The sequence below is a fragment of the Chroicocephalus ridibundus genome, chromosome 5 (assembly GCF_963924245.1).
Source record: "Chroicocephalus ridibundus chromosome 5, bChrRid1.1, whole genome shotgun sequence".
NCBI classification, from domain to species: domain Eukaryota; kingdom Metazoa; phylum Chordata; class Aves; order Charadriiformes; family Laridae; genus Chroicocephalus; species Chroicocephalus ridibundus.
In genome coordinates, this window is record NC_086288.1 from 48,175,520 (window position 1) to 48,203,477 (window position 27,958).

General features: G+C 43.2%; 2 protein-coding genes across 3 annotated transcripts in view; one reads left to right on the forward strand and one right to left on the reverse strand.

Moving 5' to 3' along the window:
* The window catches only part of EIF2AK3 (eukaryotic translation initiation factor 2 alpha kinase 3), a 45,524-nt gene extending 32,569 nt beyond the window's left edge, over positions 1 to 12,955 (forward strand). For both annotated transcript variants that reach the window (XM_063336037.1, XM_063336036.1), the window contains exons 12-17: positions 1,181 to 1,330; positions 2,352 to 3,120; positions 7,520 to 7,687; positions 8,232 to 8,333; positions 10,671 to 10,733; positions 11,812 to 12,955. In XM_063336037.1, coding sequence (XP_063192107.1) covers positions 1,181 to 1,330; positions 2,352 to 3,120; positions 7,520 to 7,687; positions 8,232 to 8,333; positions 10,671 to 10,733; positions 11,812 to 11,988 — 1,429 coding nt within the window. In that variant the 3' untranslated portion in view covers positions 11,989 to 12,955. The remainder of the gene's footprint in view (positions 1 to 1,180; positions 1,331 to 2,351; positions 3,121 to 7,519; positions 7,688 to 8,231; positions 8,334 to 10,670; positions 10,734 to 11,811) is intronic.
* A 2,539-nt stretch (positions 12,956 to 15,494) lies between these two features.
* On the reverse strand, positions 15,495 to 24,150 carry LOC134516263 (octopamine receptor-like). The gene is made up of 4 exons (XM_063336245.1): positions 24,054 to 24,150; positions 23,634 to 23,922; positions 18,343 to 18,519; positions 15,495 to 17,268 (listed from the first exon to the last, which is right to left on the reverse strand). The coding sequence occupies exons 1-4, from the start codon at positions 24,070 to 24,072 to the stop codon at positions 16,593 to 16,595; spliced, it is 1,161 nt and encodes a 386-aa protein (XP_063192315.1). The 5' UTR covers positions 24,073 to 24,150; the 3' UTR covers positions 15,495 to 16,592.
* Positions 24,151 to 27,958: the final 3,808 nt, after the last annotated feature.

Below are 27,958 nucleotides of genomic sequence, written 5' to 3' on the forward strand. Positions count from 1 at the left end.
AACCATCTGTTCCTGAACTGATTTCCCAGATATTGCATTAGGATGAATGACATACTTTTAAATGGGGGGGGATGACTTAGTTTTGGCATCAAGAGTTGGCATGTGTAATCACAGCAGAAGGGTGACCTGCTTGGCTAAAATACTCGCATAGCAGAACCCTTGTGAGGATGCTGCAGCTACATGGGAACGCCTTTGATTTCCTTGATGAATAGAGCCTTTGATAACAGGACCGGTTATTTGTAGTGCTGTTAATTTGCTTCTCTCCTTCCTCTCCTTACCTTCCCTACTCCACCTTCTCTTTCTTTTCTCTCTTGCTCACCAGCTTTTCTGACTCCATTTGTCCATTTGTTTAATTTTCTGGTCCCACAACCCCTACCTTTTCTTTCAGTCATAGGTGGTCAAGCCATGCTGCTGAATTACCCTACACAGAGCTTGCAGCAGTTCCTTTTAGTGGGAGATGGGAGACACTGCTTCTGGAAATCTCAAGTTAGAACAGCAACAGGCAGGCCAGTAGAGGGAGGGGGTAAAGCTATGAAATCTAGAATTACTATTTTTTTTAATATGTTAAATAAGTGTGACTATTTAAGATTAAAGGTTTTGTTCAGAAGGTAGCCTAAATTCTTTTCTGAGCATATTCGAACCCATTAAATAAAACCATCTGACTTCATTTGATCTAGTTACGGTCTTACGAAGAGAGATTATTTACTTCAGTAAGATAGCAGTCTACCTGCATTCCTGTCCATACAACTGGGATAATCTTTATGCAATCTCTTTATGTTGTGCCAATTAAAAAATAAATACTAAGGTATTACTGTCTGTCTTCTTTTGTGTCAGTGTCTTCTACATCCCTGTAGAATATTGCTGTTTAGTGGTCTCTTTTCTATCCTTGTAAATAGTTCAGAACAAGATAAACCTTTTCTTCTCAGTTTTGGTGCCTGTAATTATTTAAAAAGGGATGACTAAATACTTAGCCATCATGAGCACATACTGCTCCTCCACACTTCTAACCTAAGGAGTTACTCTGAGGAATTTTAGACATATCTGTCTTTTGGTGTGCAGAGCAATACTACTGGCCTGGTTTATACTGGGCTAGCTTTGATTAAATTCCTTTGCAGAAATTTCTGTACTGTGCTGTTCCTTTATGTGATCATGTCTCTGTTGTTCTCACCCCAAATCGTAGGGAGCTGGCTCGTGAAAAGGTGATGCGGGAAGTCAAGGCGTTAGCTAAACTTGAACATCCAGGTATTGTTCGGTATTTCAATGCATGGCTGGAAGCTCCACCTGAGAGATGGCAGGAAAAGATGGATGAACAGTGGTTAAAAGATGAAAGGTAACTTGTGGGGTTTTTTTAACAATTGAATTTGAGATTGTACATTGACAGAACTGGAGAACTGGTAGATGACCCAGGAAGATGGAGAGACTATGTAGGAAAGAGATGGTTATTAATTTAGCCTGTCAACTTTTCAATTGAACAAGGTACCAATATATCACGCTTGTGCATAGTATCTCTCAATTTTGGGGTCCTCTGTTGTGTTAAGGTCCTTTCACCTTAGGAAGCGTCTTGTAGTTCTTAATTTAACTTCTGTAATTGAATCTTTGGGTGGTTGGAAGGTTGGAGCATTGCTACTGTGATTCGATTTTAAACTTGGGCATCTCTGTCCTCTTTGTTCTTTCCACTGCTTTCCTCGTCTTTGTTGTCTTGGTTTAGATGGATCTCATTCAGTACTCTGATGCTTCAGTGAATTTATTTCAGCAGAAATATATGAGGGATAATCAGAGTGACGATTTATAAAGCTTGGTAGAAGTAGGTTAAAAATGGATAATTAGATAAAGGAGTAAGAGGATGTTAAGAGAAAGGAAAAAGTGGGTGTATGTAGCATTTAAAGAATGAAGCCTAATGCAAGACTATTTAGTGGTCTCATAATAACATCTTAACATGCTTAACAATTTTTAGAATATAGTGACCTTTATATTTCAGGCATAAAATTAATGTTTCACAGCTGTAATTCTTCCAAGGCACTTTAAATAGTCATTGCAATGCATGTTCTAAAGGATTGATTTTTTTTCAAGCTGAAGATGAGCCTGATTGCACATTGGGAATCCAGGAAGTAAAGCTTGCTAAATTTTCCTTTATCAACACTCTTGTTGTCTTGATGAGAAAACATTATCCTTGCTAAGAAAAACAAATGCTAAATACTGGTTATTAGTGATTCCCGCACTTGGGTAGTCATTTACAGTTATGGTATGACACCATTCTCAGAGGTAGCAGTTGTTAAAACCTGGGCTTCTGAAGATGCATTTCTGGTGAAATGAAGTTCTGTAGTATTGATATCCCAATTTTGTTCTTCTAGCACTGATTGGCCTCTCAGTTCTCCCAGTCCGATGGACATCCCATCATTTAAGATCAGAACAGAGCCATTTTCTACAAAGGAGCACATTGAAGTTATTGCCACCTCATCGGAGAGGGTGATGTCTGTGGGAATACCCTGTGGTCAGTCCGATTCATCCGGAAGCCAGTTTTCTCCTCTGGAATTTTCTGCTACGGACAACAGGGACTTACACCAGTCAGAAGATCCACTATTAAACCTCCAGGACAGTGTCCTTACAGGCTGTGATGTAGAAGACAGTACTATCAACAATAACGAGCTAGGACACTCCTTGGAAATTTGTTCTTCAGCTGTTCCTGTTGTACACCTGAGGGAAGGGACCTCCTCTTCTATTGTGTTTGAGGATTCTGGTTGTGGAAATGCTTCTAGTAAGGAAGATAAAGTTGATGTTTCCCATGATGAGAGTCTTTCTGAGGATAAGGCAAGAAGTCCAAAGGAATCTGATAACAAGAAATCTGCTTCAGGAAGTCCCCTCTCTGTTTCTCCACCAAGGCCAACAAGTTTAAGCCTGGACCTTTCTAAAAATATTGCAGAAAAAGTCAAGCCCACCTCTCCAAAGGTGTATCTTTACATCCAGATGCAGCTCTGCCGGAAAGAGAACCTTAAAGACTGGATGAACAGAAGATGCATGATAGAGGAGAGGGAAAGGACAGAGTGTCTGCAGATATTTCTGCAGATAGCTGAAGCGGTTGACTTTCTGCATAGCAAAGGGTTAATGCACAGGGATCTCAAGGTTTGTATTCGTAGGTTCCTGTAGGAACTGTTTTGGGGTTGTTTTTTTTTTATTTGTTTATTGGCATGATCATCACTGAATGCCTGAACTTTCCAAATTCTGGTTGTAACTGGTTATCTCACTGGGTGTGTCCTATAGGCAAACATTTTCTGGTTTAGTACTGTGAGATTATCTTTGGAACTATCATATCTTGAATTATCGGTGCCCAAACTATCATACAGAAGTCTCTCTCTGTGAAATTCCTGAAACACATAGACTGACTCAAATGGCATCACAGTGTAACTGCCCCTCCGCTTCATTACAAACTTGAGCATCAGCAATTCCAAATTTGGCTGCTCCTAATACAGCAGTGTCAAGCTGTTTATCTCAGTGTCAAGTTCTGCTTTAAACAGATCATGAGTGTGTGGATACAGGTAAAATTTTTTTGTGGGGGGGAGTAATACTGCATTGGAGGCAAATCCTGCTGAAATAGTTGACTCTTATCAGTGACCTCAGCATACGTGTTGCAAAAACGGAGTTAGTGTCTGTACAATAATCTGGAGCTGCAGATCTCCAGGAAATAAACATAAATCATTCATTATTGCAATTAAAGTCTTTCTCACAGCAAGATTTCATGTACCTGGCACAGATCACCTGCATTTGTTTTATGGCATTTTTAATTTAGATTCTTTATACAGGGTTGTTCATTGTTGTGCCGTGTGACAAAAAAAGCTATTTTGGATCCTGTTCTACTGTTTCAAGTGAAGCGGATAATTGGCAGTGTTAGGTTTACAGTTGGACTTCATGATCTTATAGATCTTTTCCAACCTAAATGGTTCTATGATTCTAATTCTGGTATTTTCGTTCTTCTTTCTATAACAATAGTGCCTAAGAGCAGCAGTGTCGCTCCTGATTAGAGAAAGTAAAAATTAAGTATTGCTGCTCTAGGATCGAAATGTAAACTGCCCCGGATTTAAATTCAGAGTCAGTGCTGACTATCATAATGCAGCTTTCTTAAGGATTCATGATCTTGTTAATGTCTGATAACATCCAGCCAGTTAATACCAGGAAAGGCGTTTTTTACCTCTGGCATTTAATGTAACTGAAGTCACGAGTAACTTTTTTGTACCTCTTCTTTCATTTTGCTTCTGAACTTGCCTTAGTGCCTAATCTTCCTGGAACTTTTAGCACTGGAAGTGTCAGTATGTGTTACCAAATACCAGAATGTAATTAAAGAGCCCAGCTGAAGTTAGTCTTACTGTTATAAGCTCTGAGAAATGGATTGCTTTTGCCAAATGGTGGAGAGGCAGTTCCTGTTTTTCTTTGCTTACATGAGGAGGCATTAGTACCTACCTCAGTGGAGTAAATACTGAAATGATTATAACCACTGTTGTAGCATCTCAGGTGGTAATCATTTGGTATCAGTAGAAACAAAAGAAAAAAATACCATCTCAGGTGTGACAGCAAAAGGGGATTCAAATGAGGATATGTCAAAGTTAGGAAAAACTCCATCCAAGTATTTTCTTTCCCCATCAGCATTAAGCAATTACCTTGACTCAGTTATCTGAAAAATCCTTAGTGCTTGAGAAACTGATCAGAAAAGTAATTAAATCCCTGTATTAATGTATTGCTAGACTTGTTAGTATTATTAAGAAATGTTATTAATTATCAGTTGTGACTCTCTGAAGTCTTTACTGAAATCACTGTTCACTAAAGCTTATGTAGATCTTCACTGAAAGCTGTATTAGTCTTAATCAGCAGTTGTGGAGTGTTTTGTTGGAACATCTTAAAAGTTCACTATTGGCAGCAATTTGAAGAAGAGATTTTATTTTGTTTACTTGGTATAAGCCTTGGAAAAGCTCTCCCTGAATGAACAACTTCCTGCTTCAGAAAACTTCCCATGTGTGTATAGGTGTTATTCTTGGATCCTGGAAGTTTATTTGTCTGTTATACATTAATTTGGTCAAAAAAACAGCCAGTGTATTTTTTTTTCTATAGTTTTCAGAAGCTCCTAGGAACATCTCTCACCTCATTTTGTAATTTATCCAAGAGATTGATCATGCAACCCTAAGTTTGTGCCAGCGCTAATAAGCAAATAACCTGCAAAGCTGTTTTGTCTTTGCTAGAGGCAGAGCTAGCTGATAGCAGAGGCTAGTTCTTGCTCCCAATGGCACCAACAAAAACTCATTGACCTATGTGAAAGTAGATTCGTATGCATGCATATTAAAAGATTCAAGAAGATCTTTTAAATACTTAAATTAACAGTGCATATTGAGATGCATTAATTAGGCTCCAATTAATCAGAGATACCATAATGACAAGATGGCAAGAGTTTAGGTAGGCAAGCAGATAGGTCACAGTCCAAATTCTTTTGAAGAAAAGGAGGTACAGAAACAGAAGTCTGTCTGTCAAGTGAATTTACTGTTATTCCCAGGATAAGCCGTCTGTCATGCTTGACAGCTCAAAAGAAATTGAGTTTTATAGAACTGCAAGAACAGTCTTAGATACATTTTGTTAGAATTAATTGAATTAAACAGTAGTCTTCCAGATGTGTGAGTAGCTTATTCATATCTGTGGAAAAAAAAATTCTTACTCTGAAGAATCTGGAGAAAAATTTCTTTGTGCAACTGGCAAGATAACCAAACTAGAGGGTGGTTGTATTCTTCTGATTTAAATCAAAATTGCGTGCATCTGCCTTAGTCTTCCTTTTTCCAAATATGGTTTTGATGGCTTATTTTTGCTGACAGTCTTGCAATAACAGAGACTCAACTCTCCTTAATTTGTAGAAATTATATGCCAGCCCATTCACTGACAATCTGTTTTCATCCAGAGAAGTACACGAAACAAAGCTTTCTGTTAAGAAGAGTTTTGCTTCGTGAAGCAAGACAGATCTTGTTGACTTCTCATGTGTTTGTAGGAGGATAATGGAGGTGAAGGCAATGGGATACCAAAAATCCCTAATGGAGGTGTTTGTGCCTTGAGCATTAAAAAATCTGATACAAAGATTTTTGACAAATATGGGTGTGCTGTATAAATGCTCCAGAGAGCCTGGAGACGTATGGGTTTACAGGATAGTAGCTTTTGTGCACTAAATGCTCTGTGACTCCAAAGGACATGACATTTATTACAGGAAAATATAGCAGGAGATAAGACCTGGCTCAGAAGGTAGTTTTAGAGGCAGGATGTGGGCACAGTGGAACTAGCAAGTTACATCTAACTGTTTCTGTAGTGCTTATCTCAGAGCTGTCGGTTGCTTAAAAAAAAAAAATAAATCCAAGAAGCTTTTCTTCTGTGTTGTTTCTCTTGCACGGAGTGGGTTTGTCTTTAACTGAGGAAGTCATATGGACTTTGAAATAGATCAGCTTTGTAGTCCTTTAATCTTGTGGAAAAATATTGCTCTGTATCTCTCTGCTGCCTTCTGTTCCAGGGTTTATGTCAACAAAGCACGGACCATGTTCTCCCAGCTTTGAAGGTCCAGGAGCTCTGAGAGGAGCTTGCCCAGCACCACCTGCCTCTTTACCACACCTTGGCCCTTTCCCTGTACATAATCCTGATGCTTCTTCCCCCCAAAATATGTGTGTCTGTATTTGTAACCAAGGTGGAGCAGTCACGTTTCAAAGAAATAATAATTCATTTAGCATGTGCTATTCTATCAGCCACAACGCAAGTCTCTTGAGAAACCATCTGAGATAATGTACCATTAGCAAGGGGGCATCTCAGTTCCAGTGTCCTTTATCAGTTGGTTAAGCCACAGATGGTGGTACCTGGCAAACACGCTAAAGGAGAGTGAAGCCAGATCATCACTGTTGCTGCTTTGTGAATTGCAAAGTTCTTGAGCTTCTGTCAAAAATAATATTTTATTATTATTATTCTGTTTTGCAAACAGCTGTTCCCACAGTTAAACTGCACAGTACCAACTGAAAAGCAGACCTTGTTCCCAGACTTCCAGTGTATCTGTAATTTAACATTTAGATGATGTGCTACGTGCTGGTTAATAATATTGTGAACAAGCTTAACACTTGGAGATTAGATTAAAAAAGACTAAGAGTCAGAACTCCAGCATGTGGTGTGAATTTGCCATGTGATGGAGAGCTGGATAACTCATCTGTGCTGTTCCCCACAGCTGTTGACTTTTGTGTATGTCACTCAGCAGACCTATGTAGTGTTAATAAACCTCTACTGGAAGACAAGAAATGAGCAGTCTGAGTTTCAGGAAGGGAGACTATTTAATGCAGGAGTAATTCCTTTTTCCTGAACAGCTAAGATTCGTAGTTGGTTTTGCTAACGTGATGTTTAATGAACATTTTTGGCATTGACAGCATGCCTTATCAGAATTAGAGCGAAGTGTTGTATCTACTGAAGCACAGAGATTTGTTTATTACTTACATACTTTTTTCTTTTTACCTGCCTGTTTTCTTAGCCTTCCAATATATTTTTCACAATGGATGACATAGTAAAGGTTGGGGATTTTGGACTGGTAACTGCTATGGACCAAGATGAGGAGGAGGAATCGGTACTTACCCCAATGCCAGCTTATGCCAGGCACACAGGACAAGTAGGGACCAAACTCTACATGAGTCCAGAACAGGTTTGTGCTCTCTGCTCTAAAGCTGTTATCTGTCAGTACCTGGAAGACACCTGAATTCAAAGATCAGGCACTCTTTCTAGTAAATTCTTGCAATCAAGTTACTTAAATTCTTTCTCATTGAAATAGAGTTTTAAGCTAAATTGAATTCCAAAATTGGTATTTTAATATACCTGTATTTATTAGAGAAAAAAAGTGGCTAATGATTCATACTTGGATGCATTCGTTGATCTTGTATTTAATGTAGTAGAAAGATAATTGTATAATATTCAAGTTAATTGAGCAAAGACACGGTATTGTATCTGAGTTTTAAGTAAGTTGAAACATTTTACATTACAGTTGGGTCTGCAAAGCGGAGCTGATGAATCAGGACCTTGCTCGCACATGCTTATTTGATGAAGTTTGCCAGTGTGCCTGTCCTGTAGTTTTCAGCTCTGCACAGGGCTAATCACTTCCATATATTGACTTGAAAGGGGGTTGTTTACGTTACACAAAATTACATACAGTGAGTAGCTTGAATGACCTAACCCTATTTTTGAATTTTCAGATCTGTGGAAACACCTATTCGCACAAAGTGGATATCTTTTCTTTGGGACTGATTCTCTTTGAGCTGCTTTACCCTTTCAGCACACAGATGGAGAGGGTCAGGGTATGTATGGTATTGGATTATCCTCAGTTTGATCATTTGTTTAAAATAGCTATTCGCTTGGTGAAACACTTGCAAGAGGTTCTTCTCAGTTTTGAAAAAGCCTTGCAATTAGGAGCACAACTTCTTTATCAGCCTTGTACAGACCCCTGAATCACTGAAAATAAATTGCAGTCTTCCTAATGTGTGCAGTTGAATTGAGGCCTTCATTTCTTCACAAAGCTCCTCTGTTGTCAAGCCAAGTAAGAGAAACTATTGAATTAGGATATCCAAGAACTCAAGCAACAAATATAGCTTGTGACTTTAAGCCTGCCAGCTTCTTCTTCATTCAAGAATTGGAACCATGGTGTGCATTTTTGTTATTTCTTCCTTCGTTTGCATCTGCAGTGCTTTTTCACCCAAAGCACTTGTAAAAAATTGCTGTTCTATACTCCTATAGTAAGTCTTAGCTGTGAGTCTCACACAGTTCCAAGTACAATCTTCCCAATCTTCCCAGTAATTGATGACTTCCATTGCATCAGCTGTGAATTTGGGAGGTTTGATGGCGTATAATAACTCTTCCTTGCTGTTAAAATGCATGTGAGTTCCATGTTGCTCAGGAACAAGTTCATAGAGAACGGGCTACAGCCAGAAAGGTTTTTCCTCTTGTATATGGTGATCAGTGACCTATGCAGGAAAGAAAGAGTCATTATAACCTGTATTTATCATTTATATGTGCTTGGGCTGTTTAAATTCGCAAGTGAAAATGGATTGTTTTTAGCAGAGATGTAAGAAGCAGCTTGAACCACACCATGAATGCAGCCTGACCAAACGCTTGACTTAGGGTGGTGTTGCATTTTCTTGCTTAAAATGCTCTGGCTTTCCATGGTACAAGAGAGTGCAGTCTAGAGGAGGAATGATAGTGCTTAACTCGAACCCCTTGTGCTGGAACCAGTTTCAGTTTCTCTAGGTAAAATCAGTTTTACTGAGACACATACCTGATAAAGAGCCATCCTGGATTCTCAAGATCTCCTGTAGCAATGAGTGCAAGCTTTGCCCTTCCAGTTTCTGTCCTGAGTATAGAAGCAAAGCAAGTAGTCAGGGTGAATCCTAAATTGCATCTAACTCTGATGTTTTACTTTGTAAGAGGGTAAAAAGAGTGCCCTAACTTCCCGTTATTTTGAGTTGTTGTTCCACTCTGATAAAATCAAAAAGAACCCCCCACCCCTTTATTGTCAAGTTCTGGAGTTTAGCTACTTTAGTAGTTTTTTCCAAGTTGTTGCACTAAAGTTTTCCTTGGCATCAGCCAAGCATTAGCACTCCTTGTTGAAGCAAAACGTGCTCTGCCTGACCAGGTAGCCCAGCAAATTCTAGGAATCTGTAACAAAGGGCTGGAAAAATCCCCAGAGGAGGAGCGTGAGACCTGCCTCTGTCTCAAGCTGTTAGCAGTTAGTCTACAGCAATGTATTTACAAATTAGATGTTTGAAGATAGATCACTAAATGCAGACCGAATTGGTAAAGAAAGGGAACAATTATTTGAAGCATTTTATTGTCATAAAACTCAGTTCTCTTGAACGGGAGTTTGACTATTGCCCATCACTATTAACTGGTTTATACTTTCAGTGAAGTAATAAAACAAAATTCAATTCATTAACTTTAAAATTCTTATATTTTGTGCTCAAACTTATGCAAAAGGAGGTCCATCCTAAAAGAAATAAAGTGCTAAATATTGCCCTCCTGTGCTAAAAACATGCTAAAGTGGGTCCTGGGTTGCTGGAAATTACAGAACTTAAATTCATAAGGGAGCCTCCTGCAAATAATTGTGTGCCTGAACATGGGAAAACTACTGTCACTAGATGGAGCCAACGTGTTTGTTACGGAAGAAACACTGAGGGAGACCAGCTACCTTGAAAGGACACAGAAATACACAGCATGAATTGCTTTCGAAACTGCTGATAAATCTGCTCATTAGTCCATAAACATTAAATAAAGGCTAGGGCTTATGTTGTTAAGACAGAGCCTGTCATTTCTAGTGTCTTAATACTGGTGTAGGTGATCTTGGGGATTATGGGTGGTGCACAGATATGTTGAGCCAGAGTGAGAAAATAGAAGTTTATGTGTCTGGCTAATTTAAAACTGCAAAGATCAGAATTCTTGTAACATGATTCCTAGGGAAGCAGCAACTTGCCTATTTAAGTGTCTTGTGATTCTAAACCACTAAAGCAAGACTTAAATCAAGCTTTTTTCCATCAGGCTTCTTTGTTTGCATAGTTTGCATATTTTTGGAGAATTAACAGAGTAATACTATTGAAGAATTGTATTTTGGAAAAGTTACATTTTTTTTCTTAACATTTTTGCAGACTTTAAGTGATGTTAGAAATTTGAAGTTTCCACCGTTGTTCACTCAGAAATATGCACAAGAGGTAAGTATATCTCTTGCTATTAATTATAGCTTTTTCTTTAGTAATTGTAGCTTTTTTTCTTTCCAATTGCCTTGCAAGTGAAAATGAAAAAAAAAAAAAAGCTTTCGTGTTAAGACACATTTCTCTGTCCGTGTACTTTTTTACTACATTTCAAAACTATAGCATTACAGTAACATGGATGCTGATGGTTTTGTCACGCAGTTTACCTCTAGTAACTATACAATATAATCTGTCTTCCCTTTGTCACTTGGTATCATTCATTTCACATGAATCCTGACATCATTTCTTGCAACAAATCCATATTCACAAAGAGAAGGTGCAGAGTTCTAGACAGCTAAAGTGGGGACTGTAGGTAGTATCGTGGCTGTGTGGGATCTCGCGGCAGGAGCTGGATCTCTCAAGTGGGAAGCCATATGAGAAAATTGTGCTGTGTCCTTATTAGTCAGCTCTTTAAAGTGATTTGATTGCAGATAACGAGGAGGTGATGTACAAAAGCTTTCCAATAAAAAGCTGAGATGCTTTCATGTTTTCATGGTAGCTTCAGACCAGCAGCTAATAAGACTAGGCTTTCTTGCTTTTCAGCTGCAGGCAGCCTGGGGGAATGTGATGTGCTGTGGTTAGCTGGAGAAGGAAGCTGTAATTCTGATTAAATTTGAGACAAATATTTAAACTACCTGTATATTTAAAGGAAAACCTCTAATTCACTGTGAAAAATTATTGCCTGGCCTAAACATGAAGCTAAAAATTACTCATAAATTATATGTCATATGTTTTTAAATTCTTTTGATTGCAAATTAATATAAAGATTTTATAGCTCTATTGAGTCTTGGGTCAGATTTGATTTGCCAAATTGATTGTAATCCTTGACAGTAAAGACAGTTTAATGGATGCGGAGTGATACATTTTGAAATGTTTAATGCACTTCTAACTACTGTGCCAAAGCACTAATACCCAAATTACTCAGAAAGCAACTGGGGACATTTTCCACTTGCTCATACAGCCACAACTGAACTCAGCGCATTAAAGAAGAAAGAATTTATGAATTGGTTCATGTAGCACATGTCATGTTTTCTTTTAGTACACCATGGTGAAGGACATGCTCTCTCCAAGTCCCACTGAAAGACCAGAGGCTGCAGCAATCATAGAAAATCCTGTATTTGAAGACTTGGAACTCCCACCAAAGCCAGTGCTTAGGCAGAGGTCACGGACAATGAGTTTATCAGGAAATAAGCATTCAAGACAACCAAGCAAATAATTATCCTCAGGATCACTTCTTCCACTCGGCAGGTTTTACAGGGATTGTTCAGCAGAAGGATCCTATGATGCAGAATGTCTATCTTGGAAGTAGTTTACTTAAACTTTTTTTGCCATGTTTAATGTATAAGACGTGTTGGACAGATTTTCATTTACTTCGACAGCCAACGAAAGCCAGTAACCACACTTCTCACATTCCATTTTTCTTACCTTAACTCTCCTAGGCGGATGGGTCCAGCTACTGTGCTTACCAATGTTGTGCTCCATTATTGGTTTTTTGGGTTTGTTGGGGTTTTTTTTGAAGCTTGTAAACGTCAGCTTGCTGGGTAAGTGAGAGATCTGTAACATGTAAATAGAATTAAAATACTGTATTTTTATAGAGCAAATTACAGTCTCTAAGCCTAGTGAGTATCTATCTGGATCGCTTGCTCTTTGGTGAAATGAAGATGATTTTGAAATGAACTATGACTCCATTTTTGTCCCTGGTGTGTAAACGGGGAATATGCACTATTTTTAAAGCAAAAAAGTACCACGGTTGTACATACTGTCACTCTGCATAGCCAGTCATTAGAGGAAATCATTTCATACTTCTGCACTATAGTAGATCTTAGAGAATGCATTTTATACAGATAAACATGTAGAGAAGGAAAGGAGCTTTTTGCCATTAAAAAAGGGCATTTTATAGGCAGTGGTTGGAAGAGCCATAGTAAAAATTACGTACGAAAATATTGTGTTTCTGAAAATTTAAACCTAATGAGGTCATACGTGTCGTATGTAATCTTGTAGATTTGTACTTTTTAAAAAATCAACTGGTAGGCATTTGTGTAATCTGCTAATTTAACTGCCTAATGCCATGCTTTTATTTCTTATTGTAAATATGTTAATTTTTATTTATAAAATACAGAATCAATCCATTTGGGTTGGTGGTGTACAGAATGCACTTGCTATAATTGTTGAGTGCGTTAATTATTGTGACTTCTTTCAAGTCTAAATGATTTAATAAACTTTTTTTTTTATTTATAAAAGAAAAATAGTAGTTGCTTCTGTTCAGAACCTGCATCAGTGCGTGCTGCAGATGGCAGCCGCGTGCAGCTGGAACAGGAGGACGGCCAACTGCGTTTCTGTAACTTGCTTTGCTTTCCTGCCTCATGCTTGCCACAGCGCACCTGATGACGCAAAGATGCATGTGCTGCTTGGAAGTGAGGTGCTCTCTGAAGAAGGAAGGGAACTCTTCTAAACTGAGCGGATCATGGAGGCAATCTCTCAACCGTTAAGAGAGAGGGAAGTCTTGAAGGGATAATTCTTACACTGTTAGAACTGGTTTTGCATAAATGCATTTTCCTCTTTTACAGGCTTAAATTTTTGAAGTTGTAGGCTCTGAAATCAGTTTCTTGAACAGGTGCTGGATTCAGATCCTTCTGGGGATCACTGTGCTGTGGTGTGATACTACAACTAGCAATGAAATCAGCTGACACTCCAAAGACTTATGATAAAGCAAAAGTGGATTACAAAGATTGTCGCCTGTGTGCTCTTGGATAACTCTCTGAGATACTGGCTTGTCCAGTTGAAGCCAGAATGCTGCAGTGAATATTTGGTCAGAAACAGAACTATTGAGTTTAGCTGGGTTAAAACAGAAGACAGTTAAGTGTGTCCTCTTCCCTGTTAGCATCAGTTAAATGGCTGCGTTTGAAGCCTCTGCAGCTTCCCTGCCAGTTCAGTGATTACAGATGGAGCACAGGAAATGAAGGATAAGGTATTTTTAACTTGCTTTATATCTGTGCTGGTTGTAAGTAGCTGCCTATTCCAAGAGCCCTGCAGCGTTTCAGTACCAGAAATGGCATACGTGTTCACACTATGTGTGTCTGTGTGTTCTGGGATGCTACGCTTGTCCTCAAAGGCACGTACAAAAGCCTACCCTGCGTGGTGCAGGCCCAGCCTCAGAAGCAGCTGGCCGTGCTCAGCTCTTAACTGCCTGTGTCAGTGAGTCTTTGCTGCTCTTACCACTGGATGCTGGAGTGTGTTGTCCCTGTCTTGCTGCTTTTTTACTCCGTGGTTTGACTAAGAAAGTCTTTTCCCTAGCCAGAGAGGTTTTCCTCTGAACTCGGGTCTTGCCTGCAAGCACTCTTTTCCCTGCTTTTGGCAGCTTCACTTGCCCTGCCTCACCCATGGGGGAAGGAGACACTTTTCTCGGCTATGAAATATCCACCTGAGCTTCAACACCCCCATCAGCTGCAGGACCACTTTACCAGCTCTTCGGAACTGGGCAACCCAGAGGGATGCACCTCCACACTTTTCTTCTTTAAGCCAGGTTTTAATTATACTACACTTCCCTGTTCTGTCCCTGTCCTACTGCCGGATGATGTTCTTCAGTCAACACAGACCAAATGGTCAACCATGACTGAAAGACCAAAGGCTTTTGGTCTAATATGCATTTGCTCTATCCCTGCATCCTGGAAGGGAAAGCAACAAAGGCAAGCTTTTCTCAGCTCTGTACAGATGACAGCGGCAGCTTTTTCTACCTTGTCTGTGAGATCCCAGTCTTTACATGACAGCCCTGGTGGCAGGAATATCTATGGGCTCATAAACAAGTTTATTTGCCTTCTTTCAGTTTTTCAACATCTGGAAAGCAGCTATCAGACTGTCTCAGGTCTTCCTGTGGCCATGGAAATTGGTGTGTACCTTCCTGCAGTTGTTTTTTGTAGAGGGACACCTGAACATGGAGGCGAGGACAGCTGCCAGCTTACAGCCCTGCAAAAGGCAGCTCTGGTCTTGGGCTCTGCTGCACCGTGCGGCTCTGCGGTCCTAGCCTGTTCTTGCAGAGGATGTTGCCTACTCCTCGGCTGCCTCCCCCATATAGCTCTTGGGGCTGAAACACAGTTCCTTGTCCTGTTTTGTCAAAATGAGCTGGGTGGCAGAAGCAAGAATCCTGCCCTGTCCACCTTTGTGCCCTCTGGACCTAGATGTTTCCCTCAGAATAAGGGCAGGATTGTGTAGTTATTCTCCTTACCACTTCCATGTTGTTATTGGAGTCGCAGGAGCTGGGAGACCCAACCCACTCCGTGAAGTCATTTGACAGGAGTACCAGCATTGCAACCCCCAGTCAGGGCCGTTTCTTCTGCCAGGATTTTAAAGAGAGGGAAATTCTGACCCTTGTACAAGTGTCTTCAGCAGCTGAGCTGCTCCAGGCGGTAGCTACTTGCTTTTTGCTACATCTCTGAGGACATTCCTCCTCTGCCCCTATGAGCTGGAAGAGCAGGGCTCAGGACTTTTACTGACCCCTCTGGATGCCTCAGTCGAGTAGTTTTAGCATTAAATGTTAGCCTGGCTATCTTTCTCCTGTGTTTGCTCTGCTTCCCAGGCCGCAGAAGCCTTGCCTGTCCCAAGTAGGTGGTTGAGCACTCAGAAAAAGCTATTTTAGAAACCATCCTTGCCATGTTTCATGTCCATAGAAGATCAGTCTAAGAGTAGGCTCCGAGTGCAGTGGTTCTCCCATGCAAACCTGTGTGAGACCCCACCAGAACCATGCTGGGGGAAGCGATGGCTGTTGTCTGAGCAGTCACCAGTCCTCCCGTGAGCCTGCTACAGAAAAGCTGTGATCCTGGGGACTCAGCTCCTGCTTTTACTCACTGTTAAGATGCTGCAGAGTCGTTCGGGAGCAGTCCTGCCTTTTCAGGATAATCCTTCAGTGAGGATGGGTTGCCCCTCCTCCAGGGAGCCGGTGCTCTTGGATGCTGTTTGAAGTCCAGACAAGCACTTGGGAGTAGTAAAAATAATCATTCCCATTTATCATCATTTTTTTTATGGCTGTGTGGTCCAGCAGTACTCTATAGCTACACTCATGGCATCAAGGCATAGACATCACAGTGAAAAACACTCAAGTAGTAATTCCTCTTCACATCCCCTCTTTGGCTGGTCTTGGTCACCTGTTAGTCCGCTTTGAACCCCCTGGGCACTCGGTGTGCTGTTACAGCAAGTCTTTCTCATCTCCTGGGGTCTGACACATAGGATATTCCTTTCCAGAATTAATAAGGAAATTCACAGATAATTCACAGAAAGCTACTGAAAGCTTTGAACCTCTTGATATTTCAGAAGGAAGTGAGTTGAACCCTCACTTTGCCTCTGTAAAGAACTGACCTCTGCTCTTTGACCACATCTAACTCCCACACGCAGACTGACACCTGGAGTTATTAAAACTGCTCAAATTTGTAACGTAAGCTGCAAGATGGAAGCTACATTGGCTTGCTAAGAAAGAAATACCATCCCACCTTATGTTGTAGATCACTAGGATGTACACAAAGACAAGTTCACGTTATCATACTGATTTTTTTCCCCAGCATGAAGATTGAATTTGTCTTAGGAAATGCTCATTAAAAAACTAATTACCCAGGAAGGAATCAGCTCCATTAGTTGTAACAAATTACCCCTAGAATATCAAAGTTCCTTGTTAATAAAACCGTAGAAGATGAAGAAAAGGATCTTTGTCATATACCCCTAGCTGTAATATCCCAGGCCCTCATTGCCCTATTTTGCTATGCATTATTTTTCCATGAGGATGTGCTCTGGCACTTTCCGTACCACCACCTCCAGCAACGTTCTGAGTCCCTATTACTTGGGTTTGCCCTTCGGGGCACCATTGGGCACTGGCACTGGAATACTATATTCTAGGTCTGGAGCAGTCTTGGAAAATGTGGCTATGGAAACCATGTCTTCTCCAATGTCCACCTGAGACCTGTGCCTGCAAATGAGCAGCTTCTTCAGGGCCCGTTGGAAGTCCCGGTTCAGGAAAGCATAGAGCATTGGGTTGATGGTGGAGTTGCAATACCCTAACCAGGTGATGATCTTGAAGGTGTCAACCAAGACCGTGCTGGTGGAGTCGGTGCCTCTGGCAGCGAGCCAGACATTCAGGACAAAGTACGGCAGCCAACACAGCACAAAGACTGAAATGATAATGCTAATGGTCCGCGTGGCCTTGTTCTCCAGCTGCAGATGGTTCTGCCGCTTGCTGTTGGGGTGGTAGTGAATCTCCAGAGTCTGAGACATGATACGAGTGGCCTTGAGCCGTGAAGCTCGGTAGATGAAGAAATACATGCTGCACATGACCATGAAGGGGACGAAAAATGCCAGAGCAGAAGCCACGATGGCAAAAATCCAGTTGGTGACAAAGATGCATTCTCTGCCTGCATCAAAGTCCACCCCGGGGATCTCGTTCCAGCCTTGCATGACAGGAAGGAAGGAAATGAGGGAGGAGTATACCCAGACCATGCAGGTCATCACGATGCATCTGTGAAAGGAAAGAGACAGGGAGGGACGAGAGGGTCTGAGTTATTTTCAGTTGAGAACACCCAGTACGATTCGATCCCCATGGTAACCCGTGTGGGATATCACCGCTCAGCAGTCCCACAGGGCTTGGAGAAGTGACCGAGCAGGGAAAAAGCTGGGGTACAACAAGTCCATATGTGAATATCTCTAACGACTGGGTAATTGGGTCTGTGGCTTATACAGAATTGGTGTGAGTGTGAGGGGTGCTCAGAGCTGACAGAAAAAAGAGGAGGAAAGGTTTCACGGGGGATTTTTACTAATATTTATACAAACAGCATCTAGATTTTTCTGTTTGGTTTCAGCTTTAATACCTGGCCGTTATCCTCAGGAGCAATAGAAGCGCAGCTGGTGGACACTAGATCTGCAGTACCACTGCAGCGCTTGCTCTGCGACAGCCCCCTCCTCATTTCGGCAGCTGCCCGCGCTCTACAAGTTGTACACAGCAAGAGTTGCAGTGGGGAAAACATCCCCGAAAGAGCCTGAACCCCCCCTTGTAAAGCACCCCGCAGCTGCAGCCTCCTCTCTGCCCATCCTCAGACAGCTTTCCCCACCCTGCAGTCCTCATTTCAATGTTTCCCATGAAACCTTGACAGGAGCTTAGAACCTTCACCTGTTTTCTCCCTATTTCCCCCATGAAAATCATGAGTTTAAGAGGGGGAAGACTACTGCTACATGCATTCTTCTGGGTGTCGTTTCCCCTAGTCCTTGGGGAAATTCCCATGAAATGCCTGCAAAGGGCAGAAGTTGTAGGTATGAGTCAGCCCACACCACTGGTTTCTACCCCATTTTGCAGCCTGTCCTTAGCTCCAAAAGTGCTTTCCCAGGAGCACCATCAAACCAGCTCCGCTGCATTCTCCTTTTCTCCTGCTCCACATTAAAATTTTTCTGCAAAGTTTTAAATGGTGCGAAGATCCCTTTGCTGCATCGCTCTGCTTTGGGGCAGCAGCTGTCAATGGCTCATTTGGTCCCTAGTCAATAGAGGCCATGGGCAAGCAAAAATTTGGAGGGACCCCATGTGAGGAGCAACTCCACTCACCTGCCACGGGACATCCTTCTTGAATAGTGGTACGGGGTCACCACGGAGCAGTATCTGTCCAGGCTAATGAAGCACAACGTGACGATGGACGCAGTGCAGAACATGACGTCAAAGGAGATCCAGACTTTGCAGAACAGCTTCCCAAACAACCACATCCCTGTCACCTCGTAAATGATACTGACAGAGAAAACGGGTGGAAACCAAAGTGAGAAGGACTGATTTCAGGCATGCATTCCAGCCTCCACTGAGGTACTGCCGTATCTTAACATGGAGGTACTAAAGGCGGGCGTGCAGCCTAGGGAGGCTCAGTTAGACAGCAGAGATTCATTCTCAAAGTTCCACCCAAGGCAATAACCCACAGGTGGAGTGTGGCTGAAGGAGACCAAACCTACACTCCTTGCCTGCACTCTGTTATATGTGGGTGCCTTGAGAGAGGTGCTTTGCCCTCCCCCCCCGCCCTCAGAGCTCCACAAATTTACATCTGCACAGCCTCATTTATCACCGCTTTTTCCGGTGCCCGATTTCCATGAAATCTTTCCTATTCCAGTGCAGAACAGACTTTTATGAATTCTCTCCAGTTCCCAGGGCATGGAAGATTCTCCCTCCTCCGAGAAACTCACTTCTCATCTGGTCTCATGCTTCAAAACTAGAGGATTTCAAGTCTTGGTTTAGAAAGGAAAAATCCTAGGAGGAAACCTATGCGGTTTGTACGTTACGTAGCTCACAAATGCCTAGCGAGGTAAACACACCCACAAAAAGCAGACATTATGCCAAAATTATTTCTAACAACGTCAAGAGGGACCTGTAAGAAGTGAGCAGCGAAGGAAGGAACATATGGCAGCTGTAGGAAGGCTGATGCCTGCTTCCATAGCATTCAATTAGATGCCATTCGCTTCCCCTTTCTTTCACCGGCTTTCTGCCGCTCCTGGGGGTGCTGCTGAAATAGCCATTGTGTGTGAATTCGATGTGAAAGGCTGAGTAACTACCTAGTCCTGCAAAGCTTTAATTATCCTGTAACTTCACAGCTTGCTGGTCAAATACAGTGAAAGCAGGGCTGCTGCTGCGCTGCAGTGCACTCAGGTGGGCGATGCCGTCGGGCGAGGGCAGAAAGAGTCAACTCGATGTCAGAGGAGTTAGAAACCAACCCCTGCTCTGCACCTAATTGGCAACAAGTCATTAAAAAGACTTTTGGAAGGTTCTTTTAGAGAACGACTAATGTAGTTGGGTACAGCGCTGGCTGAAGGAGCCCCAGCCCTCGGCAGCTTTGTGTTATGCAGGGTGCTACGGAAGAATTCAAGCAAACGTTAATCTACAGCAGAACCCACCCCTACACCGCGGTGGCCGCCGCATGGGCAGCATGGAGGCTCCCACTGCGCACACACGGAAAGGTTTCGTGTCTCTTTTCTACATGGGGAAATGAGACATATAGAAGTTGAAGCATGCGGCCGGTAACAGGCTTGGGAGCCTTGGTGCCACTCCTCAGAAGCCCTCCTCATCTCCAGAGATGCTGCAAAGCCTTTGGTGCTCACACCATGGCCTTCCAGAAGTAGACCATGCTGCTGTCATGAACATCTCTGCACACAGACCCCAGCTAAGCAGGTACCTGGCTCTCATCTGCACACATCTGGTGAGATGCGCCTGATGTGGCCGATGTTCTCACAGCAGAGGGTAGTGGATACCTGCTCCCCTCTTCTCTGATGTAAAAAGTCCCTGCAGCCCAGAAATGATGCTGCTTAAAAAGGAATAATCAAAGCCCAAAGAAACGCACAGTTTTAGCAGAAGTGAAGTCACCTCCCTGTTTCACTTATACTTGCAAAAGAAAAGAGTAGCTGGAAATATTCAGCCTGGAAATGGCTGAGCTGGCTGGAGTACCCAGATGACAAGCTAAGCAAAGCTGAATCACTCCTGCAAGCAAGACAAACCAGGAACAAAACAGAAGTCTTACAAAATTAAGGCACCAGGTGACAACCTTGTTTTTCCTTTCTGTCACAAAACCTTTTTCCTGAGCCAAACTGTCTCCTAAGGTGATTTCTTTTCCTTCTCATTGGCATGTGCTAACATGCCCACCAAGGAGCAAAGTGCAATTCAAAAGAGCAATATAGATATGAAACTGAGACGGTGGGAAAGATGTGGACCAACAGCACCCCATCAGCAAGGCCGAACAACACCTGATGGAGCCAGCAGTGTCCATTCCTCACCATGTGGCCCACCGAGAGCTGGCAAGACTTCATACCAGGCGGCACCAGGGCATTCAGGAGGAGCACAAAGCATTAATCATGCTCTGCTCTTTGCTCCCCTTCATAATTTTTTTTTTTTGTTAAATAAGACATCGCTCTCCTAGGTGGGCTATTTTCTCTCTGGCTGCATAGCGAAGCCATTAGTTTTCCCCACCTTGTAATGCCCTCTACCATCCTTTGATAGGACAAGGGGTAATGGTTTTAAACCGAAAGAGAGTAGATTCAGACTAGATAGAAGGAAGAAATTTTGTACAAAGAAGGTGGTAAAACCCTGGCACGGGTTGCCCAGAGAGATGGTAGATGCTCCATCCCTGGAAACTTTCAAAGTCAGGCTGGATGGGGCTCCGAGAAACCTGATCTAGTTGAGGATGTCCCTGCTCATTGCAGGAGGGTTGGACTCGATGACCTCTAAGGGTACCTTCCACCAAACACTCTTCTATGATTCTCTCGTCTTTCCCCTCCCCTCATATTCTTCACAGCTGTGGTCCCCTCCTCATCCCTGTTGTGCCCTTCTTCTCCTTTCTTGTAGGGTGTGAGAAACCACAGACAGATTTCCCAATGAAACATATTTTCAGCTGTTGCTTCTTATTCCTTCCATGCTTTCCTGGGAGCCTAGGAGTAGGAATTGTCCGATTTCCTTCCTCTTTGCACTCCTGAGTAAAACCTAGTGCCAAATTCCCTCCTTCTCCTTGACAAGGAAGAGGTCTTACTGCAGTTATGGGGGTGCAATCAGTCTTACAGGGGGAAATTACAACTGCTGAGACACCTACCTGCCTTTGCTCTTTGCTACCTCTCCCTCCCATCACCCAGATTGCAAATACCACATCAGCAGGTGGTAGGCAGAAGAAATGAGGATGATGGGTAACTGGAAATGCCCAAACTCCATTGAGAAGAATAAGAAATCAAGGACAGAGATTTCCAAGCATGAGCTGAACGTGGAAATACCAGAGGAGTCATCAGATGGACAACAGGCAACTTCGGAGAGGAAGCAGTTCCAGCAATTATCAGCTGGAACTCGCTCCAAAGCAGGAGTTGTTCAGCTTTTGTCTTCTTTGAGCAAAGAGGGTGCTGCCATTCCTGGGAAAGATGGGGGTAATGGAGAAGGTGATCTTCTGTAGGGATGGCTGGAGTGGGTGGAAGAGCAGGTGATGCTGTGCAGTCCCAGAGGAGCCCTTCAGACACCTGGGCTGGACTGGGATGAAAAGCCCTCATTTCTGGTCTTAACAAGAACATGGAAAAAGAGAGGAAAGATAGCCCAGGGAAACTGGAGGCAGCAGAAAAATTGTTGCTTTAGCTAATCTTTGGTGTCTGACACACTGTTTTTCCCTTTCTAGGATGCTGAAATGGCCTGCCGCATTTTATTGCGGTGACCTCGTCCATGCAGTGGGAAACATCACATCTTCTCTTGGGAAAAAAATAGCATGTGCTACTGCCGACAGGAGCACATGGGTCGTTTCTGCATCCCCTCTGGGCAGGGCGCGGGGAATCATGTCGTTTTGCAGGCAGCCCCAGCTCAGGCCCTGCAGACTCCACCGTTCCCAGTTGCAGCCGAGCTCCAGCCCAGTTTAGCCTGGTAGCTGGAAATGGGGAAGGAAGTGGACAGACAGACTGCTGGAGCCATGTCCGCCAGGTCCTCACCCACACACACGCTGGGAGCTGCTGGCGATCCTCAAGGAACAAGATCAGCCAACTTGGAGACCCCTGTCTGGCAAAAAGCCACTTCTACAACACCATCTTTCTCCAGCGTAGAGTAAACCCCCCCGCTATCAGCAACACAAATCTCCTGGTTAAGTCACTACCCTCATTCCCACCGACTTTAATAGGGCAGGAGAGGTTAGATCATCGTCAACTAAGCTGCAATCCAAGTCCCTCGGGCAGATATTTGTAGCACCAGGTGGAGAGGAGAGACAGGTGAACACAGATGGATGATTTCAGAACCTGAACTTAAAACTTCACCAAGCTTAGAATTGAAGTTTGCAGTAATCGTTTTTAAAAGGCATCATTAACTGGTGGGGTTTTTTTGTTTTGTTTTTTTCAGCTGACGCTATATAATTCTCACTCAGTTTGTAATTGCTTGTTGGGAAAATACCATTCGGTGACAAATTCGAAAGCGTAGGCAGCCCCGTGAGATTTAAGGCACAAAACGTGAAAAGAGTTCAGCTTCTTCACATTGCTCCAAGAACACTAAAAAAGGTTCAGGCCCTAGCTTTACACCAACCTACGGCCATTTTCCAGCACAAGACAGACAGATTCTACAAGTAAACTGATTTATGGATTTGTTTTACTATGTTTTAGCCAGGTAGTGAAGTCCTATAAATATAAACCTCAAGCAGGGAGAACTGCCCTCTGAAGTGCCTCTTTCTCCATTAAATATAGGGGGAGCCTTTTTTTTTTTTAAAAAAAAAAAAAAAAAAAAAAGAATTAATTTCCTTATACTAGTAAGGGACTTCATCACTTTTCCCTCCCACTACCAGAAAATAAAAGTTAAGGTTAAAGAAGTGTAAAATCAAAAGCACAGAATTTAACTCCACTGATGTCAACAGTCATTCTTGACTAAGGAAAATAAGCTAAAAATATACTCTGTGATTTGCTCCACCTCGGATCAACACAGTCATTACAGTTAATGCTGACAGTCCCCATCTCACATTCCCCAAACACTCAGAGCACGAAAAATCATTTAGCATCAGTGCTGACCCCACGGGCAAGGCAGAGCCAGTCGTGGAAGAGGGGACTCATCATGCTGGAGCCATCATAAAAGCAGGATATCTAGTTCAGACCAGCAGCCAGAGTCCCTCTGTAGCCAACAGGAATAATATACCCTTGGGGAGTCTCTCGCCATTCATTATAATGGGAGCCATTATAAAAGGTAGGGAAACTGAGGCACAGAGGCTCATACAATCAGTGGCTCGCAGTTGTGCTCTTTGGAGAGCCCAGCCCCAAGCACAGCACGTGAACTTCCAGCCAGCCCTGCTGGAACAGCGGCCGCTGAGCTGGGAGAAATGAGGTCGAGCACACACACCACCCTCTCATCTTACCTTTAAAAGCACTTCTTACCTAAAGGGCATGACCAGGCAAGCTACGAGGAAATCTGCCGTGGCTAAGGACATGATAAACATATAGGTGACGGTGCGCAGCCTCTTCTCCACCACGGGGCAGATGAAGACTACCGTATTTCCCAGGAGTGTGATCAGGTCAATAAGGGTCAGTATCAGCCCAATGACCACCTCCTGGAGGCCAATCTCTGCCCAGTTGCCACCTCCTTTCACAAAGGAGGAGGCAGCAGAGGAGAAATTAGAGAGCCAAGATTCATTTTTGCCCATCAGCATCTTCCCACTGTTAAAATCTGAAAGAGAGGAAAGGGTGAAAAAAAAAAAAAAATAAACAAGGGCTTTAATGCACATGACTTGTAGGTCTATGAAAGGAAGTACAGGAACAATGTTTATACTTCATTTACTTCAAGAAAAATCCACACACCCTGCTGTGTCTGTGCCATCACTGTCCCATGGCTATCAGTCCGTTAGAAGTGTCTGAAATCCTGAGGGTGACGATAAATATGCAGCACTGGCTGAAGTCCTTCATGGCAATTAAAAGCCCTCCTGTGAACAAAGACGCACCATCAGGTGGAGCGTGATGCAACAACAAAACAAAATAATAATAATTAAAAAAAAAAAAGGCAAAGCACTGAGAGAAGAGGGAGGACAACCAAGAAACCGAAATTCAAAATCAAAGCAGCTCTGCTAAATCCCACGGAACAGCATGCCATGTCCACAAAATATGGGCTTGGAACTAGATGATCTTTAAGGTCCCTTCCAACCCAAACCATTCTATGATTCTATATTTCAATTGTCACCTTTGCCACCCACAGACCAGGCGAGGCTGCTTGCCCAGGCTGGCTGCTTTCGTAACCCCACTATTCAGTACATGCTCTGCCCTGGCTCGTCCTGCTACTTTTTTAGGCTCTGAAGTTGAGCGCTTTACTACCACGGAGGGCAGCTCCATCCTACGGTCTGAGTGGCCGTGCAGAGCTGCCAGCGTCCACACAGGGAGCTTCATGCAAGTAACTGAGACATCTCAGGTGCAGCAGTGACCTCAGACTCGTGTCCCCTTCTGTGCCCAGCTGGGAGAGGACGCTCCCAACTCCGTAATGAGGGACATTTAAGTCGAGGACATTCACATGCTTGTGTCCACAGCTCCGTTCCCAGACATTGACCAAGTGGTGTCACAGGTACCTGGGAAGGTGGGACCCATGTGCTGCAAAAATTCCGGCAGTTCAGGATTCGCTGGTGTGGCTAATGGGAACACAAAGGCAAAACTTGTAGGGAAAAGAAAATTATACAAATATTTCCAGACATCAAATTGTTAACATTTAAACGCCACCGCTTCTCCTGCGACTGGGCTCTGCTTCCACAGTACCCTCATGTCAATCCGACATCCCCAGGGCATCACTACTAAATGCAACATGAGAATGGGTCAGGATAAATGTCCATGTAGTCCAACATGCCTTATCTCACAGTGGCCAGGCTTTGCCTTAGGAGGATTATAAGAACAAGGCAGCATGTATCAAAATTTACCCAATCTCTGGTTTTCCTTCCAGCACCTTATGATCCAGAATTACCTCTAAAGATGGTTTCAAGGACTTCTAAGTCATGAAGTTGTTCTGCTTTCCCTTTGGCTCATGCAAACTTTTAACAGCCGTGACCTCCTATAGCAACAACTTCCACAGCTCAGCTATACACCGTGCAAAGAAACACCTCTTTTTGCTTGTTTTGAGCCTGTCACCAGCTAGTTTCACTTGGTGCCCTTCCTTGTATTGGAAGGGACATCATGCAAGCAATCCCCATCCACTCTCTCAATGCCACTGGTGGGCTCTTTAATCTCTGTCACATCTCCCAGCCACCTCATCATCTCTTGGTCAGGCTGAGGAGCCTTCGCCAGCTTGCTCGTTCCTCATACAGAAGTGATTGCCATCCCCTCGCCATCCCTCCTGCTCTTCCGAGCCTCTGAGATGGACCAAAACTGCAAACAATCTCCACGAGGTAAATGCACTGTGGATTTGTATCAGGCCATAATGATGTTCTGCGTTTTGTCCTGCTTTCCTTTCATAACAAACCCTAACGTGGTTTGCTGCTTTTGATTGGCACTTAGCACCGAGCTGACCTTTCCACAGAACCGCCTATCGCTATCCAAAGATCTCGTTCCCGAGCCGTAACGGTCAGCTCAGAGCCCGCTGCTTCACATAGGAAAACAGGGTGAAATGAGGAAATTAGGTTCTCTCCATCTTCCCCAAACTCCATCACTTCACAGCTCAATTTCTTCTTCTGTTTTAATGCTCGCTGAGCCTCATAAAAGCTTATCTGCAGTTCTTTAAGTCAGGCCTTATCCTTCATGCCTTGATTAAACTTTGCTTCACCTGCAAATATCATCCCTTCACGATTCACAATTTTTCCAGTTAGAGATTTATTGAACCCCACGTATCCCAGCCCCTCTCCCTGTAAAGAGCATTGCTGACCTCTCTTCCGCACAGCAATTCACCATCCACTCCCCCCCTGCATTTTACCTTTTGGACGAGTATTTATTCACACCAGGAACTTCCTTCTTAACTCAGGACTATGAAGTTTCCTTAAAGGCCCCCGCCATGAGGGACCATATGAAAAGCCTTTCCGAAATCCAAGCAGTCTACACCAACTAGATGCTTCCCATCCACACACTTGCTGACTTCTTCCAAGAGCTCCCATGTGATTGTGAGGCTGGCTGCCTTTTGTGAAAGCAACACCGACTTTCTCCTTGGAGGTAGTCATGTATTACACGCACCCACTCATCTTTCAGAAGTCTCAGCTCCCTCCTCTGGCTTCTATTTACTTGTTGGATTTGGTGGTTTCCTTTCTTTCAAGTCAAAAAAATTAAAAATAAAAAATAAAAATTAAGAAATAGCTAAAACTGTCTAGGAAAAAATTAAGAAGGAAAGCTCCTCCTCTGCCTCTCCTCAGCGGGGCTGGGACTTGCTGACTGAGCCCGGAAGCTCTCGTGCTCCAGCGCTGAGAACAAACAGGTTTGTTGAACGTTAAGTTCTGTGGCAGACGCCTGAGCAGGTGCTGCTAAAGTCTACAGGGTGTCTTAAGTACACCGGTCTTAACGGAAATGTTCCTTGGACAGCATTTCACATCCTGATAACACCCCATAAAAAGAAACGAAATAAAAAATCCTGCCTCCAGCTCTCACGTCATTGACAGGAAAGAGGAGAATCTGCACCATTCTCTCTAACAACCCCACTGAGGATGTCGTCAAACTGGATGAGCTCCTGCGGAACAGTTTGATTTCAATGCAACCATACTTCCCAGCAGAAAAATCGTCCATCCCATTCTCCTCCCTGCATGGTCCGCACAGACGGCACAGTGACTGCTGTGCTGGCAAAACCACCAGCTGACAACACATGGCCGCACAGCTGGACAGGTTACAGAACCTGCCACCTCTGTTATGTCACCCGCCTCCATCTCCCAGGTCATCCGCTCATCTGCCACCTCCCACACCTGCTGGGAGACCCTGGTGTCTTCACACCCCCGGGGACACTGTGGGTCTAGAAACAGTCCTCTGATTGCCACCCCAAGTTGACCCCTAACCAATTTAAGCACATCAACACCACCCAGACAGCCCTACGTTCTCCCAGAAGAGGGTGCACCGTTAACATAGACTCCCAAAACATAAATAGCAAAAATCAGGTTTAATGAAAAATCAATGGTTTAGAAAATCAATGTAAAATTTTAAGGTTTAAAAAAATCAGGCCTTAAGGTTTAAAAAAATCAATGTCAATTTTTTGGTCTATGGCCTTGAATAATGGTAGATGAGAATGCTGTATTCGTTGCCTGGGGTTTTTAGATGTAACACTGAAATGAGGAGGCTCAGAAGTCACATCTGCCTTCTCTTACGAACAATGACTGTGCTCACACGGTTGTTAAGTATGTATCAGTGTCAGCACAACTCTAATTAAAGCAGATCATTACTTACACGATGTTGCTCTGGTACTGATGTGCGAACACACACTGCGCTCAAACTTTAAGCAGAAGCAGGACACAGCTATTAGAGCTCATCTTTGCAAGCTCTTCATGCTACTTGAGTACCACCTTAGCCACCAGCCTGGGTTAAAAGGTCTTTTCAAGTGAAAAACTAACAGCACATTGCTTAATGGCAGGATCCATTGCGGAGCATGACACAGCGATGCACAGAGAAGACAAATGTATCCACAGCCATGAAACATTAGAGAGACTCTCTTGCATTGTACTATTTTTTGGTCAACACAAGGACGGACTGTGGGGCTGGCGGTGAGGCTCTACTCATTTGAGCTCCACAATTTCTCCAACAAGAAATATTCAGCAAAAAGAAGG

Coding starts and splice junctions, on each gene's coding strand:
- LOC134516263 (XM_063336245.1), bottom strand. Junction 18,520..23,633: donor TGCCTGGTCATGCCCTTTAG/GTAAGAAGTGCT, acceptor TTTCTCTGTCAG/TATCATTTACGAGGTGACAG. Junction 17,269..18,342: donor AGAAGGATGTCCCGTGGCAG/GTGAGTGGAGTT, acceptor TTCCTTTCACAG/ATGCATCGTGATGACCTGCA.